Here is a 17,954-nt window from a genome sequence, read left to right on the forward strand (position 1 = left end):
AGAGTCCCTCTTATCCGCTAATACTACGGGGAAAACTAAAGCCCTAATATTGGGAGCCATTGCTCAGTTGTGTTTTCTATGACTTGCAGCTGAATGCCGTCCAGTTAAAACCCCCAAGGTCAGCACTGCGCTCCCCGCTTTCCTCCCCTCCTCGCAATCCGCTTGCGGGGACGTGGGCGTGCCTGCTCCCACCCAGCCAACGTGGTCGGCCGTGGCAGGACAAGTAAGGCCCAGCACAGGAGAGACTGACAGGCCGGCTGCTTTTCCTGTGCAGGCCTAGAAAATCATGGGTTCTTTTACATTTCTGTAATCAGAATTCTACAACAACAACAAAAGATTCAGAGAAAGTGGAGAAAATGAACTATTTCCCAAACGTGGGGAAGGCCCTTGGTTTACAGGCTAGGAGTAAAACGCAGAGATGTAGTAAGTGTTCCTTGATACAGCCAGGATCCCCCTTGGGAGATATTTTTAAAATGTAGATTGAGTCCCTAGCCTGGAATTAAAAAGACGCTCCCAAGATCGGCCCCCTAAGCATCAATTGTGATGGCTTCACAGTGTAAACGCTGTTCTGGACTGACCGCGTCCCCCCAGGTTCATATGTGGAAGGTCTAAACTCCATGTGACTATTTGGAGATAGAGCCTACGAGGAGGGAAATCAGGTTAAATGAAATCACAGAGCCGGCCCTGATCCGATAGGACCTGTGCGTTCTCCCTGCCCTCTCCATCTCTCTGCCAGAGAAGGACACAGCAAGAAGGCAGCTGTCTGCAAGCCACGGAGAGGGCTGGCACCAGAACCTGACCCTTCTGGCACCTTGATCTCGAACTTCCAGCCTCAGAACTGTAAGAAAGTGTGTTGTTGAAGCCCGCAGTCTGTTATTCTGTGGCGGCAGCCCCTGCTGACCTCACGTCCCACGGCTCCGCATGCTCTCTCCAGGGTCCTCACTAGTCTCCAGAAATACCCTGCGCATCCTCACCCTTACACTTGTCTCCCTCCACTTGGAAGCCAAATTGCTATCTACTGACTGAGTACCTGACTTAGCAACAGGCACTAAGGGGGGAGGTAAGGATGTACAAACCAATGCGTTTACCCCTGGATGCAACAGACAGGTGAAATAAATATTAAAAGATTCCTTTTCCCATGCTTAAACCTTTCGAGGATTTCCCACTGATCTCAGGATGGAGTCTAGTCTTCAGTGTGCTGCACAGTCTGGCCCTTCCTCGGCTCCCTCACTCGAATCGGCTGTCAGTTCCCTGAGCACACACCATCCCTCTCCTCCGGGAGTCTGTCTCCACGCCCTGTTCCCACCGCCTGGGCCACTCAGGGACACTCTTGTCTGTTTCCTGCTGATTCTGCAGGGTGAGCACAAATGTCCCTCCCTCAGCAAGGCCCTTCCTGCCCTTTAAGTCATACTCACACGGCCCTGTGACTGTTTGTCCACAGCACTGACAACAAGGACGGTCATTTCTGTAATTATTTATGGATTTGTTCGACAAAGGAGTAAGGACTACGTTTCTCTTAGTTATTGTCCTGTGCCCAGCACTCAGCACGTCGTAGGCTCTCACTGTATAATTATGAAAAGAGTAAGAGCTAATAATACAAGGAATCACATGAATTCCCAGGTATGCGGAGTAGTGGCTAAACGCTGAGGTCGGGAGAGGGGGTAGAGCGCCGCGGGTGGGCCAACGGAGCCTGAGAAGAAAGAACCCAACGCTCTGACACCGTTCCTATGAGGCCTATTCAGACAGCACTCATGATTCAGAAGCAGCTCCAAACATTCACAAAGAAAACAGACTAGTTACTCCATGCCATCTTGATCTCTTCCTTCTTGAATCTGCATTACCAAAAAAAAAAAAGGCCATACAGCGCTCATTTGTATGGGGTACTTGTCTTCTAAGAAATCATTAAACTTGTGAATGCCCTTAACAGTCTGAAACTTGAGGCAGCAATAACGTGTTACTCATTTATCCATTTTTCAGGCATGTGATGTATTAAGTGCCTGAAGTTCCAGTTCCTGGGACTTCAAAGCGAGATAAGGCAGAGTGCCTGCTCTCAAGCAGTTTGGTTTATTGGGCACACGAGTAAACAGGTCGTCGTCATGCGATGTGATGAGTGCTGTAATAAATACAAAGTTCTGTACACTCACAGGAGTGGTCTCTCTGCTTCGGCGGGTGTACTGACTGCCTCCTAGAGATGCCTGAGCTGAGCTAAAGGTTCAGAGTTTGTGGCCCAAGAAAGGAGAGGACGCTCTGGCAAATGCAGCAGCCTGGCCTGCTGAGGAAGCTGCACAGAGCTGTGTGTAACTGGCGAGCTAATGTCCGTAACGTGAGGCATGAGGCTGGAGGAGTAAGCAGGGCTTAGAACACCAGGGTCTTTTGCTAATTTGTGCTAAGTTTATATTTTATCCTACAGGCAATGGAAAGGCACAGAAAGATTTTAATTGGAGAAAATCCATCCTATGGCTTAGCAAGCTCACCAACAAGTGGAGGAAGGATGGTGGGGCCGGGTCCAGCTAGCTCTTTAAAGTTAATAAAATGAGAGATGAAGACGGCAAGGCCCCAGGGCAGTGGAAGCATTAGCTGAGATGTTCAGGGATTAAATGGGCAATATTTGGTGATTTGACAATAAATGCACTTTTCCCCTCCCAACCACCTCTCCTTTCTCAAGGTCCTGTGCCTGATCCTATATCCAGGTTCATTTTTCTTACCTTTATGTTAAAGGTCAAAGGCAACCTCTGGTTCACTGTTGCACTCAGGCTTCATTTTATCCATCCCCACCCCATCCAACCTCCCTTTCTTTTAACTAAAAAATTTTTTTTTACTTTTTTTTTTTTAATTTCTTGTCATTGTACGCTTTGGCTACAGATGCACTTCTTGAGGGTTCATAGATTTTTAAGGGAAAGAATCAAACTTGGATGGCTGGAATTTCAAAAATAAAACAAAAAAGCCACATTCTTATTGTAGAAACCTTTTCCAGTTCCTCAGTGCTGGTGCCCTTCAGTGATCTGATGCCATCACAACCCGGGGACCAGAGATCAGTGAGAGTATTTCAGAAGTTAACACTCTCACATGTAGGACATTAGCCCATGTGGACATTTTAGAACTAAGATGCTGCAATTAAAGAGGCAGTAGGAATAGACGCGAGATACTCTTGCCAGACCTGAGACACTGGGATGGCTGCTATGTAACACAGCCACGTGAAACCACAAGTGGCTGTCTGAAGCAAGAGATGAAGAACAATTCTGACCCAGGTTAAAATTTCTTTGAGTCTCGCTTTATAGAGAAACAGAACCTGCCAGGCCACCTTGGCAGGACAGGGGAAGGGGAAGCAGCAACTCTGCGGCTGCCTGAAGGCCCAGGGCTCGGAACGGTGAGCACTGGGGTCCCCGCGCGCTCTGCTCTCACCCAGGGGAGGCGGGCTGCACGCCTCTCCATGAGCTCACCGCCTGCTCCCTCACTCTGGGAGCTGATGAAGCATTGCAACATAGCCAGTAAAGGCTGAAACGTAAGGATAATGGAGACTGGGACAGTCAAAACTCCAGCTCGAGACAGGATCCTGGGCATTGTCTCAAACCCTGCTCGCTGATAAGTCAGGATCTGGGCTGAGACCTCCCTGGCTGGGCCTACTGCAAACATCGCTATGGAGAGGACCCTTTGGGGGCCACTTCAGAGATGCATAGATAACGCCCGGAAAGCCCAGTCACTGGCCTGAGGCAAAATCCTGGAACTTGGCCTGAAGCCGACTCGATACCAATTGATCCAAGATCGGATCAGGCCCACCTGGGTAAATCTGAAGGCATGTCTTTCAACAGACTCCCCCGTTTTAGGGCTGGGGGTGAGCTTGGGGGGTAGACAATTTTTTATCAGCACTAACAGGGTTTATGCGGGATTGTGCAAATGCTGCTTTTCCATGGTAAACAACTTAGCCCCAAACAAGCATCCTCACAGCTGTTACCAAGTGCTTTGCTGGAACTCAGTAACTGCAAGCGCACTTGCTGGAACCGGACTACTAGTTGTTAGCAGAAGTCCTAAAACTCTGTTGCCCTCGGCTCTGCTTCAGCCACAGCAAATCTCTTCACGTCCTCAGAAAACTAGCACCATTAAATTATCCTTCACTTAATACTTCTGAGCTACATAATCTGTCTCCCCATTAGCTCCCTTCTCCCCAGCATCTGCTTTACATTTCTATTACTGCCCTTATAACGATGTGTGTTTGATCTGTCTCCTCTGTTAGATACCAAGTTCCTTAGGGCAGGTACCTGGCACGTTCCCTCTGTACCTCCAGAGTTTAGCATGATGCTTGGTACATGGTAAACTATTAAATAGCTGCAGAATGGACTAAGCAGATTCTCACTGTCTCTTACCTGTAATTTTTTTGGGGAAAAAATCTACTCTGTCATGCAAGACCTAAAACCAGATCAGTAAGACTCGAACTTAAATGTAGGTTTTCTTCACCTTACTTTTTAAAAACAAACATGAAAAATACGTGTATGATTTTAAAAAAAACATGGTTTTAGTTGGTAAATGAAGAATACAAGAATAGGTACATTTGAAAGACTATGTAAAAGATTTAGAAAAACATGACGACTACAAGAACTTAATGGGCAAAAGACATGAACAGACAATTCAATGAAATGAAAAATATGTAATATGAAAAAACTCTCCATCCATACCAGACATTATTTCCCTATTTTAAAAAAAATCTATTAAATTAGCAAAGTTTCAACCAAATGGTAACTCAGACATTGATGGTATGAGTTAAAAAGTCAGTCATACACTCAAATGGGGGGGGGGGGACGACAAACATGGCTACATGGAGAAAGAACTTTCACATGAGTCACCCTCAAGGTGTATGTGAGACTGCGTGTGTGTGCATGTTTACACATGTGCATACACATAAACTAAAAGCCTTTATGCTTTGCTAAATATATGTATTCTAAGGAATCAGAATGTTGATTAGAATTTATGCAGACTTCAAAGTTAACAACATGGTTCTACCACTTACTAGCTATGTGACCCTCAGCAAATTACTGATTTTCTGGGCTCAGTTTCCTCATCGGTAAAATGGTGATTTTAAAAAGAAAAAACCCAAAAAACCAAAAAACCATACCTACCTTACGAGGTTGGTGTAGAGATTAAATGAAAATATCTAGTAGAGTTTAGAACAGTGCCTGGCATACAGGGTGCTTAATAAATGTTAAATGATATTATTCCACCTATCAGAAATTTGGAAACAGCCTAATGCTTAATAATAAAATAGTAATTTAAAAGATTATGGTAAATGAATTCAATGGCATATCATACAATCATTAAAATGTTGTTCATGAAGAGTTTTTAATAATGCTGGAGAAATGTGCATACTATATTAAGTGAAGAGACATACATATAAAACCATATGGTATGACTTCAATTATGTAAAATATATATCAACAGATAGAAAATGATCTAGCAGAAAACATACCAAAATATTAAAAGCGATTATTCTGGGCGGTAGAATTTGATCTGCTTGCTGTTGTTTTTCTTCTTTGTATTTTTCTATCATAAATTATTTTTTACAATTACTTCTAAAATCAGGAAAATAGCATAGCTTTATAAGGTTAAAATAAGGTAACAAATGGGTAACTTTTAAAATTTATATTAACATCCAACTCTTCATGTATAAACGATGAGACACAGAAATTACTGTGGCTTTTCAAACCCCAATTATTTTTCTGTTAAATTTACAAAAACAGAGCATTGTATCAATGCAAAGTAAATATTACAAGCTACATAATGTAGCAAATATCCCTTGGTTGAATCTGTTTATAAACGAGTATGTGAAATTTAGCACAAACAATGCATTCCCTGACATAAGACAGCCCACATTCTACTTAGGCCAGCCTCTCCCATCACCCACCACAAGTTCCAGAGTCCAGATGGTTCTGATCCAGGATTCCTTCTAACTCTGAACAAGTGGGGGCCTTGCTGGGTACTCCTAGAGCAATTCCTTCTCCCAGCACCACTCCATGCCCCATGGCTTTTACCTTTTCTGTTCATCAAACTAAGCAGTTCTCATCTCTTTTGCAGTTTTCAAAGGGAAGAACACCTGCCTGATTGTAAGAAAGAGAAAGAAGATAAGGTTTTCCTTTCACTCTGAAGAAACTTTCCACAACATTTTTCAATTCTTAATGCATAATTTTCCCCTTCCTAAATGTCTGCTACTCAACTCTTGACCTTTCAGGTTAACGTAGCTTGTAATTAGTCCAAAACACTATGTTCATGTCAATTTTTTCCCTTACAACACTATTAAATACATGAATACCTATGCATATAAATATCATTCAAGGCCTTAACAGTTTTAAGGGCAGTACTTAAGTACACAGAATTTAGGAGACTTTGGGAAACGGTACATCTTCTTAATAAAGTATTTCTTTGGAGCAAATTTCATCTAAACAGACTGGGCTGGGCATTATTTTAGGCATAAAGCTAAAAAAAACATTCTAGCTAGTATGTATCGGTTGTTCACTCAGATGTTCATCCACATTGCATTAACCACATCATTTCAACTGAATTTTCAAAAGAAGCAGTTTAAGCAGAAACTCCCCAGATGTTAATGTACCTTGTTGCTCTGTGTGACAATGTTCACAGTAAAAGTTGCCGTCATAATAAGCTATCTTAACAAACCCCAAACTTTACAAATTAAAACAACACAATCTAAATGCACCATAAATTTATATTTGTTAATTCTGATATTAGAACATTTAAACATTTCAAACTACATAAAAATATGACAAACAATATAAAATAGAAAGAGATTTGTTGACAACTTACTTCCAACACATCACTATTTCCTATATTGCAATTAAGCAACCAGACAGCTTACATGACTCTCCAGAAAACATAGTGTTTTTAGTGGAGTGTTATCAACAAAAATCAGCACAGTCCCACACAATATTGTCTTCGATTTATTCTCTTTTCCACAGTACAAGTTTTTCACAAACCATAAATCCTTTGCAGTTACTAAGTCTGTAAACAAGTGCCTGAATCCCCACCTCTCCCCACCTCAGTATCAGCTTGTGAATGTTTTAAGTCCTTCAATCAGGTTTTAACTCGTCCACCTGGGTAAGGAATCAAGAGCCTTCTCTCTTTAAATTATTTGTATTTTATCATACAGCCTGCAATGCAGAAAATCACAGTGAAAGCCCTGGGGAAAACAAAACAACATGATCTTTACAGCAGGACTCGAAACTTTATAATGTTAAATGCATTTAGAGAAGCTTCCCATAATAAAAGCGTGGGTTTTCATTTCCAGAAATCAAGTCAGTTAGAAACCCTAGGTTCTACTTAAAAACCCATTTTGATCTAAAAGTGAAAACAGTCCCCTATCCATAGTCATTTTATAAACTCTATACAGTTTCACTCGCAGAGATTTTTTTCCAGTCTGGAAAACAGTAGTGCAATTAGTTTTACTCCTTTTAAGTTATTGTAGTCCAGGATGTAAATAGCTCTGTGGAAAGATAAGAAGATGCTCTGGTAAACAAGAAATTTTTGCAAGCCCATGCTGGCTTACTAGTCCATTAAAGCTTGTAAGTCCATAGTGGCTTTCAACAAAATGTTGTATATACATCACTAACAACAAAGCAGAAATAAATAGGCAAAAATGACTGTAAACTGTCTCATCTCTTAATGATTTTTCAGTAATAACTGGCTTGACAAATTGATTATATAGTCATTTAAATAAGCAGACAGTAGACAGTTGCCCTTAAGGACATTCCACTATGGCATCCAGTCTGGAAAGCCCCAATGGAATTACATTCCTCAACTTAAAACAAAACAGAAGGAGTGAAGGGTGGGAGATAAAAGTTTAAAGATGCCACTTGAATGGAATTCCATCAAGCCAACCAGTTCACTTAGATTTCTTCTTAAAAAGGCTTTTGATTTTTGATGGCTTTTTGCTTTTCTCTCCATTATGACAGAGGTCATGGGGGATGCTGCTTATCCTGGCGACACCTGGGGCTTCCTGAACTGGCTTGCTGTCGTTGCCAGCTGAGGAACACGACGTGTGGCGAGGTTTAGGCACCGGGATGCCACTCGAAAGCTGGCTCATGCTACAGGATTTCTCCAAGATGCCATTGTACACTTTGCTTGCAGGGCTGAAGATCATACTCTTGGTCTCTGTCAGACCTACACAATCAGGAGAACCCCGAGAGACATCTACAGTTACGGGCGAGTCGCCTCTGGATGAATCCTCTAGAGAGAGCTCATCTCTTGATATTTTCCGAGGAGACAACGTTTGGTATATCTCAAGGCTTGAAGGAGGGGACTGCTTCCTTCCAATGGAAGAATTTAAGGAGTCACATTCTGAAGCTGTGTCTGGCACTTCCCTGGATGAGACAGAGGTAAAGATAAAATTTTAAATCAGTAATGTTCTTAAGGGTACCAGCAGACATTCTTCATTTATTCTAACCAAAACAACTTCCCACTGTTTGTCGAAATATAAAAGAGAGAGATGTTAAAATTCTATACGCATTTTAACAAAATTACTACTTTAATACAACTTATCAAAACTCAACGTTTAATTTTTAACATAAATCATGATAATGACATCTTTGAATCTAAAAAACATTATAACTTTTAAGTTATACCTCTTTTAATTGTCAGAGAAATGAAAATGTTTGCACTTTATGGATTTTTAAAATCATTGCACCTACTTTCATGTTGTTTCAATACTGAAAATTTTTCTTTCTAAATCACAGTTGACATCATGTATTTGAAAAGATGAATTTTAATCACTGGCACTCCCTTTGTCAGTCATTAAATTTATTAAATATAGCTTCCTAATGAAGGAAGAAAAGAATATAACTGAGCTAAAATATAAGTTCTCCCAAGTTTTAAAGAGAGGAGAAGGATGCTGAGTGTGGGGAGTGGATGGCAGGTGAAAGGCAATGATATAGAGCTATTTTTGGGGGGGGAAACATTCAATAAATTCTCACAAGTTTATTTCTTTGTGATACCCCTCCTCCCTTCTCTACAGTGGAAAGAAAAAATAAAGAGGACTGGAAAACTAAAGCTTACAACCCCAAAGCCAACACAGAGTAAATGCGATCAAGCTATTCCTTCAAAATACCTCAAACTCACCCTTCTTCCTGCCCCACCAGGCAGTTACCTCAACTGTTACAATAGCTTCCATTCTAGTTCTTCCCCCTTGGTTACTCCTCTACACGGCTGGCTGTTAAAGTGGTTTCTACAAACTCAATAAGGGCACAACACTCCCTCACTCAGCACTCTGCGGTGCTTCCTCCCATACGCAGGCTCAGATCCGAAGTCCTTGCCAAAGTCCACAATGCTCTCCACGGTCAGGTCCACGGTTATCCCTCCCGCGGCACGTCTGGCTATTCTCTGCCTCTTCCCACCACAGCCCCTCCTTGTCCCCGCCACATGCCAATCTTGTGACCCCCTCAGGGCTGCTGCACTTGCTATTCCCTCTGCCTCATATCGTCTCCCCTCCATTTCCACACGGCTTACCTCTCCATGTCACTCAGGTCACTGCTCAAACGCTCCCTCTCCAGAGACACCGCCCTGAACAGCCCTACCAAAAGCAGCATTCTCTTTCCTCGTAGTTAGCATCTCAGAACTTACCACTACCTAACATATTTTATATTAACTTCTTTATGGTCAATTTCCCCAGAAGAAAGGAAACTTATGAGGACAAGGAGTCTTATTAATTTCTGTATTCTCTGGAATAGTGACAAGCTCAGAGTGCATATTTAATAATTACGGGAGGGAGGGAGGAGGAAGGGAGGCTGGTCGATCTTGAACAACAGGGATCATGTTTTATTCATTTTTGTATGTATCGTGCCTGAGATGAATAGTGTCCACTCTATGAAAGGAATGACTAAGAAGTGAAAAGTGGACTCAAGGTAAAAAGTAACTGGCAAAAGAAATTAAGATGGGAGAAGGAAGAGAGCTGAAGACAGAAGGGCAGGAACACACATGATCATGATCCACCAGCTGGAAGGAGGCCAGGACTTGCCTCTTCCATCTTGGCAGCTCAAGTTATCAGCAAGTACCCAGCACACAGCAAGGACTATGGCCACATTTATACAATGACTGAACCGAATACTACTCACCTTGGATGACCTATGATTACTAACATTCATGTTATGATATGCATGTTTATTGCTTCTGACATGTATTTATTTTAATACATTTCAGATATACATATTAGATGGCTGAATGTAATCAGCCTTTTCTACGCACTTTACTCACACACGTGTGTGAAGACTGTCTTTGATACACTCCAAGCTCTCAGAAGGTACAATATCCCCTGGGCAAATAAGGTCTTAAGTGATGCTTTCATTTACTACAGTCACATCTACTGCGTAATTTTTAAGTGCTTTTACAGTTTGATGGTGGACAGTGCTAACAGAGGTTAAGAGGCAGTTTAGATAGAAGAAATGACTCAGAAATCAATCACTGGTGGGGACCTTTCTGCTACGCTTCTTTTTGGAGAAGATGTCCATTAATCACACAGCATATATCACTGTGAGGCTGCTTAGCTTCCAGAGCCAGAAGCTGATTTAGTTAAAATTTTATGAATTTACTTTCTATTCTGCTGTGTTGTTTGGCTGCTTTGTATGTGAAATTCTAACCTAGGTTTAAAGTATTTCAAAAACAAGTTTCTAAAAGTCTAAATAATGTGTGGAAAGAATACTGATCTACACTGGGAGACCTAGATTCCTGTCCTGGTCCTGCAGTTAATCAGCTGTACAACCGTGGGCAAATCACTTAATTTTACCAGACCCCAATTTTCCTGTCTAAGTAAGAGAATTTAATTAATCTCTAATATTACTTCTAGCTCTAACACCCTAACTCCAAAACATAATAAACTGAAATGCTGCTTCTTTTGCCTAACAAGTCAAATTTAGAGTATATAATGGTCCAGTGCACCTTAAGATCGCCCATTTTTTCTAGAGCATGTATTTTTTGGAATGTTCAACTTAATTGTATGCACTATTTATGTTATTTTCCTATTTTTCTATTTTTCCCATAGTGATGTGTAGTTGAATTCCTGTAAATTTAATGCAGGTATAGCAAGACCTAACTCAAGGTAAGGTTTAAAGGAGCATACGTGTGCAGCAATAAAATATCAGTAAAGAGTAAATGCTCTTATTATTATTTTGTAAGGATTCTGGTGGTTCAACACTTAAAAGACTAAAACGGAGAGGAAGAAAAGTTTTTTGAATCAACTCTTCTCATATTTATAAGCTAACTGAATTTTTGACAGTGCTCTTTGAAATGAGGACCAAACATTTCCATCAACGCAAAGAACTCTCCTGGACAGCAAAGCTCCAGAGTTTCCCTCCTAATTCCCATTCCTCACACACAATTAGTTCTGTCGGTAAAGCCATCTTCCTGGTAACTATAGCTGTACTCCAAAGACTAGACAAAAAAGCTAACTGTAAAGTGCTAACCAAGCAAAGCTGCATCAGATTCTTCAGCGGCAATGAGGACACAAACCTTGGGCTACCTCCTTAGGATATGTTATAATGATCGCTGGCTAATCATAAAATACACCTTCACTAGTAGATGAAACAATTATGCGTGAAAAATGATTACTTGAGGCTGATGTTGACAGAAGAATCACATGACAGTCACCAAGGCTCATGCAGAGTGTCTAATCCATTCCCTTTGGTTTTATTTCTCTTATGAGAACAGATTTCAGGGCCACACGGCTACTAAGTGGCAAAATGAGAAACTAATACCAGTTTTTCTGTCACTTAATACCATCTATTCCAAAGAAGAAGATGGTTTAGAGAGAGAGATCGCCAATAGTAACAGGTCTCACTGAGCACTGGCGTCCTCGGGTTGGACAATACACTGTGGCTATATCCACTTTATACAAAAAAAAAAAACCTGTTATGAATATAATTTCTTCCTTCAAATTCCTGACGTTTTCTTAAACTTTTAGTATCTGATACTGCCTGTTTGCAGCAAGTACTAGCACAGAACAGAACAAATCACTAAGTGGCAACAAATATTTTAAAACCTGTCAGTTATATTTAATATTTCTTTGTGCTCAAGCATATTTAAGCTCATGCCTTTATATTTCACATAGAAAACTGTTCATAAGACAAGTTTATGTTCTGAGACTTGAGTCAGTTGTGTACAATGGCCTCTGAACAGTGATATCTGAAAATATCCTATGCCTCTGGTGGGCAGAATTCTAAGATGGTCCCCAGATTCCCAGCCCTGGTATACACACATCTTCTCTCAGTTATTCAATCAAACACTAATCTAGGTGCTGCTATGAAGGGATTTTGTAGGTGTAATCAGGCCCCAAACCAGTCGATCTTAATATAGGGAGATTACTATCCAGCTTAAGCCTCTTGAATTTGGAGAGATAAAGGAAATCAAGAGATGCAAAGCAAAGGAGGGCTTTGCCAGAAGGGAAATTCTCTGCTGCTGCCTTTGCAGATGGAGACCACATGGAGCAAGGAACAGTGGGCCTCGTCTCAAAACGGAGAGCAGGCCCTGAGCTGAGAGCAAGCACGGAAAACAGGACGTCAATGCTATAACCACATGAAACTGAATTCGGTCACAACCAAGTGAGCATTGACGAGGCCCCCCAAGCTACAAAACCCAGCCAGCAAACTGATTTTAGCCTTGTGAGCGGAAAACTGAGCCACACCAAACTTGGACTTTGGTGTACAGAACCGAGAGCTAATAAATGGGTGTTAGAAGCCACTAAGTCTGTGGTAACGTCATGCAGCAACGGACAGCGAACACAACAGAGCCCTCCTCCCCACCCTCCTCCCACTGCCCAGCCCAACGTGTACTGTAGTTAATTCACGGCTAATACCATTGCTTTTCAGCCGAGAAGTAAATGGCCTCATCCTCCTCTTCATTTCGATAAAGAGCAGGGCAACTGGACACTGAGAGGATATCTGGATCAGGGGAAGGCAGCGAGTGCTGCGTGTGCGGGGGGTGGTGGGGGTGCCGGGCGTGCGCCAGGGGCGCGGCGTGCGGAGGGGGCTGGGCGCGCTGGGGCTGCGGCGAGGCCGGCACCACGCTGCGGCGGGAGCGGCACAGGCTGCTGCTTCTGGCCAGCGATCCGGCGGGCTTAGCCATGGTCCCTGAAAACCAAGCATAGAAAAATAAACACACTCGTAAAATCTAGTGCTCCTTTCACTCACACTACAAACACACGCCGAAGGGAACTGACGTTACTACTATGTCAGCATTTAATCTACCTTTATTCAAGTAAGTAAGTGCCCAAGTATTACCACCCTCCATCCACCTGTACCACTTCTCAGGGAAGTGAAGAAATAAAAGAGAGAGAAAGAAAAGAATGTAACACAAATGAAAACAGGTCTAAAAAATAAACAGAAGTACAAATACATGAGGTTTTTTTTCATACAAAAAACATCAACACTTAAACATTTACATAAGAGAATAAATCCTTAAATTTAAAAATCAACATAGCATATTTATAAGGCATCTGTACTCTGTTGCAAATCTTTTAATGAATTTTAATATTAAAAGAAGAAAAACACAGGTTGGATTTTTCAATGGTTATTTCTTGAGATAGCCCAACTTGTTTGAACTTTGAGAAATCTTAAATCAAGGACTATTTAAATATGGTATATACAGTTTTCCGAGTCAGGTAGAGTTCCGACAAAAACTGAGCGGACCTCAAGAGAACACTGACCTCTGTGGAACTAACCAGAAGTCCTAGACTACCTTGTTCCTGCTACCAGTCTCAGTCTAGACCCACGCAGGTAGTAAACAAACTTCCTCCACGTGCTCAGATCTTCACTGGATGGGTATTTCATTTCTTTGCCTTAATTGAAACATAGCTCTCCTAAGAATAACCTTTTCAAGCTGAAGCTGTTCATTCTTATGCACCTCACCTCACATACTACAGCATCAGATCATCAGGTTGATGGTCTTCCCACTCCCCAGCACTGTCTGTACACCCTTACTCCCACATCCTTTTATAAAAACATGTTCCTCTGAAGCTCACATTTTTAGGCCACGTGTATCTTTCACCTCCACTTCATCAGTCGCTTCCTGGTCACTCTCTCTCTTACCAGTCCATCCAGCCTATCGTCAACCGGAACAATCTCCTCTCTGAGATGTACCCAACACCATAACCAACCGTGGTTTTCATCTCTTCTCACCAGACATGAACCTCCACCCACTCTCATGCCCTGCCTGGTCTTGCCATTATTCAGAATTGCTCCATTTTTAAAATAATAAGTTTAAGACATCAATTAAGATCTGACCACACTTCTACCTCATTATTTCACACATTCTGCTCCCTTTCACTGAAGGCCGACAGCCATCCCCACCTGCAACTTGTAAGTAGTTAAATGAAACACTGAAATTCACTATATAGAAGTTAACTTCTAAGATAATTTTTCATTCTAATATCAATAATTACACATGAAAGCATAGCCATTTACTATGACACTATTTTGCAAACTGTATTTTCTTACAACAAGATAAAATCTGGTTTTCAATAAGGGAGTACCCCCTGCCACCAACAACCAAAAATAATAATTAGTATATGGACTAATAGTTTTAGTAATACAGCAGTCAAAGAAATCTGACCACCATTCCCAGCCCCCAATCACACACTTTAAATACCTTTAAACACTTCAATATGCTGAATAAAATCAAACAATAGTTTTAAATGCATAGCTGAGTTTGCAAGAAAGAAGACAAAATTCTCAGATGCCAAAGCAGAGGGACTAAAAGTCAGAGCTAACAGGCCTGTGAGTGATGCTGGAACTGCTGTGGGAGGTTCTTGGTCTCAGTAATTTAAAGATTTCGGTTTTAATTTGGGGATATAAATGATGTCCTGAGCCCATATGAGGTAAGGAGAGGAATTGTGAGTGAGAGTTCTGGATAAAAGCCTGGGCCCAGATGGGCTACATTCCTCAGTGGGAGGGTGTATTAGGGAAAAACTCTGACCAATGAGCAAGGGAACTTCCTTGCTCTCTGGATACAGGAGTTTTAAAAGGTTCTTGTGAAAAACTCAATACTCTGGGTATTCAATACTCAAACCCAATACAAGCTAACTCATACTAGCTCAAGTTTATACTACCCAAAAGGGTCTGTGAAATCTAAATCCAAAAGGTTAACCAAAGAAACGGTACTGAGTAGGGGAAGCCCTCGAAACTACTGCCAGAAGCAAAAGAAACGACGTTGAGGACTACTCCTTCTCACTAATGCTTTCCATGGGGGAGAAAAAAAAGCAAGACCCTTTAAGATAGCTTACTAAAAAACTATGAAACAGGAGAAGGCAATCTAGTAAGCAAACTGAAGGAACAGCTACCTTAATCTATCAAGAACATCAAATAATACAATTATCCAAAAAAAGTAAAAATTAACGATGTTTAAAACCATTCAACTATAAAATAAAAATTGAAAAATATGAGCAAAGATCAAGGCATTAAAAAAACAGGTAGAGTTAATGAAGACTCAAGGAGAACTAATGAAAACAGTCACTAAAATTAAAAATTCAAAGAATAGGGTGAACAAAATTAGAGCTGAAGAAAGAACAAGTACACTAGAAGGCAGATCTGAAGAAATTTCTCTGACTGCAGCAAAATTCGATAAAAAGAAAGGTCGAGATGTGTAGGATAAAATAAGATCCAATATATAAGTAATAGGCTAATACTAGTCTTAATATTTCTATACAACTAATATCCCAGTAGGAGCAAATAGAGAGAAAAAAATAATATTCAAAGAGAAAAATGGCTAATTTTTCCATTTCCTTAATTGAAAAAAAGATATACATCTTCAGATTCAAAAGCATGCCAAATATCACGGAAAAATTTCCACACCTAATTAGATTATAGTGAAATCATATAACAAAAGAAAATGAAAACATCTTCTAAGCAATCAGAAAAAAGTAAGAAATTACCTAAAAACAATTACCTGAACAGATTACATGGAACACTGACTGAAACTTCTCAATGGTAACAATAAGAAGCCTGAAAATAATGACAAATATTTTCAAAATACTCTGGGAGAAATCACTGCTAATCTAGAATCTGATATCCAGTTAAACTATTATTCTCAAGTGAGAGTGAAAATAAAGACATTTTCAGGCAATGACTGAGAGAATTCACCACTCCCAGCTGCTCAATGAAAGAACTTTTACTAAAGAATGTATTTTCAAAGAAGAAGGGGGAAAAAAGGAAAGAGTAAAAAGCAAAATGCAATGATGAACAAAAACAAAACAAAACAAAACAAAAAAAAAAGCAATGATGAAGAGAAACACATTAAGTATTTCCGAACAGTGACTGAATAAAACAATTAAAAAATGGCTTTTGCAAGAAACATATTAAAAGTTGGAAACATTTTAAAACTAGATGATAATCATATTACACATATCAAAACTTGCAGATTCAGTTAAAGTGGTTCGTAGAGGGAAACTCATAGCCATAAAATCATACATTAAGGGAAAAGGGAGGGCTGAAAATTCATAAGCTAGGTGTCTAAATATTAAAAACAAATGAAGTAAATTCAAAAAAAAATAAAAGATAAGATCAGAAATAGAGAATATCAACAAAACCAACCAAGTTATTAGCTCTCTAGAATCAAAGAGTGAAATAAAATAGACAAATTTGTCAGATTAATAAAGGGAGGAGAAATTAAAAGAAGATGTAAAGATGTGAGTTTTTTTTTAGCCATATAAAAAACTATGGACAACTTTAAGCCAACAAATTTTATAACTCAGATAAAACAGACAATATTTTAGAAATACATAACTTAATAATCTAGACTTAGAACCATTATAAGAAATTGAATCAGTAATTTAAAAATCTGTCTCTTGCCCTCATGCCAACACACAGAGCTCAATTTATAGGCAATCTCTTCAAAATATTCATGGAATAATCTGTATCTTATATTTCAGAATACAGAATAAACTTCAAAACATACTGAGGATTATTATGGGCCAGGGTCTGTTCTAAGTGTTTTAGGAGTAGTAGTTGATTTAAATTACATGAAAGCTTCACAAGATAGGTTACATTTTACAAACAAGGAAGCTGAGACTCAGAGAGAGTACCTCTCAAAAAGTTACACAAATAAAAAATGTTTTGTGAGAGACTGAAAACAAAACAAAATACTAGACAACATTACATATATATGTAGGAGTAAGGATAGGATAGGATAAAATGGAGGAGTAAGGATTCAAACCCAAGGAATCTTGTTTCAGAGACCAAATTCTTAAGTACTACATTGCCTCTGTAAGAGTAGGGAAAAAATTGAAATGGAAGAAAAAGGAGTATTCCTTGCTTTATTTTATGATGCTAATGTAATCTTGATGTCAAAATCAAAGAGTGTCAGGAAGGAAAATTACTGAATAATTTAATGTATGATTAAAAATGTAAAAACCCTAAATAAAATAATATAGCAAACCAAATCTAATTATTGTAAAAATAGAACATTGTGACAAAAATAGCTTCACTGACATTTAAAGGAATGCATTTAAACAGATTAAAATTCAACCCAATAAAAAAAGAAACAAGCAAATATCTCAAATTATACAGAATAATTTGGATATAACTGAATCACTCTGTTGTATACCAGAAATTAACACAACACTGAAAACCAACTATACCTCAATTATAAAAAAGAAAAAGAATTTGGTAAAGTTGATTTAAAAGAAAAACCATTCTTAGCAAAATAGAAATAGAGATTAATTTCCTTAACTTAAAAGTGATCCATCAAAAACAGAGCAAAAGAAAAAAACAAAACACTTTATGATGAAATACTGGACGCATTCTATTTAAAGTCAGAAATAGCATTCACCATTTGCCTTCAATCACCTTAGCACTTTAATTCAACATTTTACTAGAGGTCTTAGATTGGGTTAACAATTGGAAAGGAAAAAACAATTCATTATTATTGTCCACACAAAAAAATCCAAGACACTTGCATAGAAGAATTCAGTGTTTCTG

General features: G+C 39.7%; 1 protein-coding gene across 1 annotated transcript in view; it reads right to left on the minus strand.

Moving 5' to 3' along the window:
* Positions 1-6,691: 6,691 nt before the first annotated feature.
* Positions 6,692-17,954, minus strand: part of STIM2 (stromal interaction molecule 2) — a 146,715-nt gene continuing 135,452 nt past the window's right edge. The window contains exons 11-12 of the mRNA XM_072945459.1: positions 12,839-13,112; positions 6,692-8,360 (exon numbers count right to left, since the gene is read on the minus strand). Of these exons, the coding sequence (XP_072801560.1) occupies positions 7,883-8,360; positions 12,839-13,112 (752 nt within the window). The 3' untranslated portion in view covers positions 6,692-7,882. The remainder of the gene's footprint in view (positions 8,361-12,838; positions 13,113-17,954) is intronic.

This window comes from Vicugna pacos, chromosome 2, assembly GCF_048564905.1.
Source record: "Vicugna pacos chromosome 2, VicPac4, whole genome shotgun sequence".
In the NCBI taxonomy this organism is placed as follows: Eukaryota; Metazoa; Chordata; class Mammalia; order Artiodactyla; family Camelidae; genus Vicugna; species Vicugna pacos.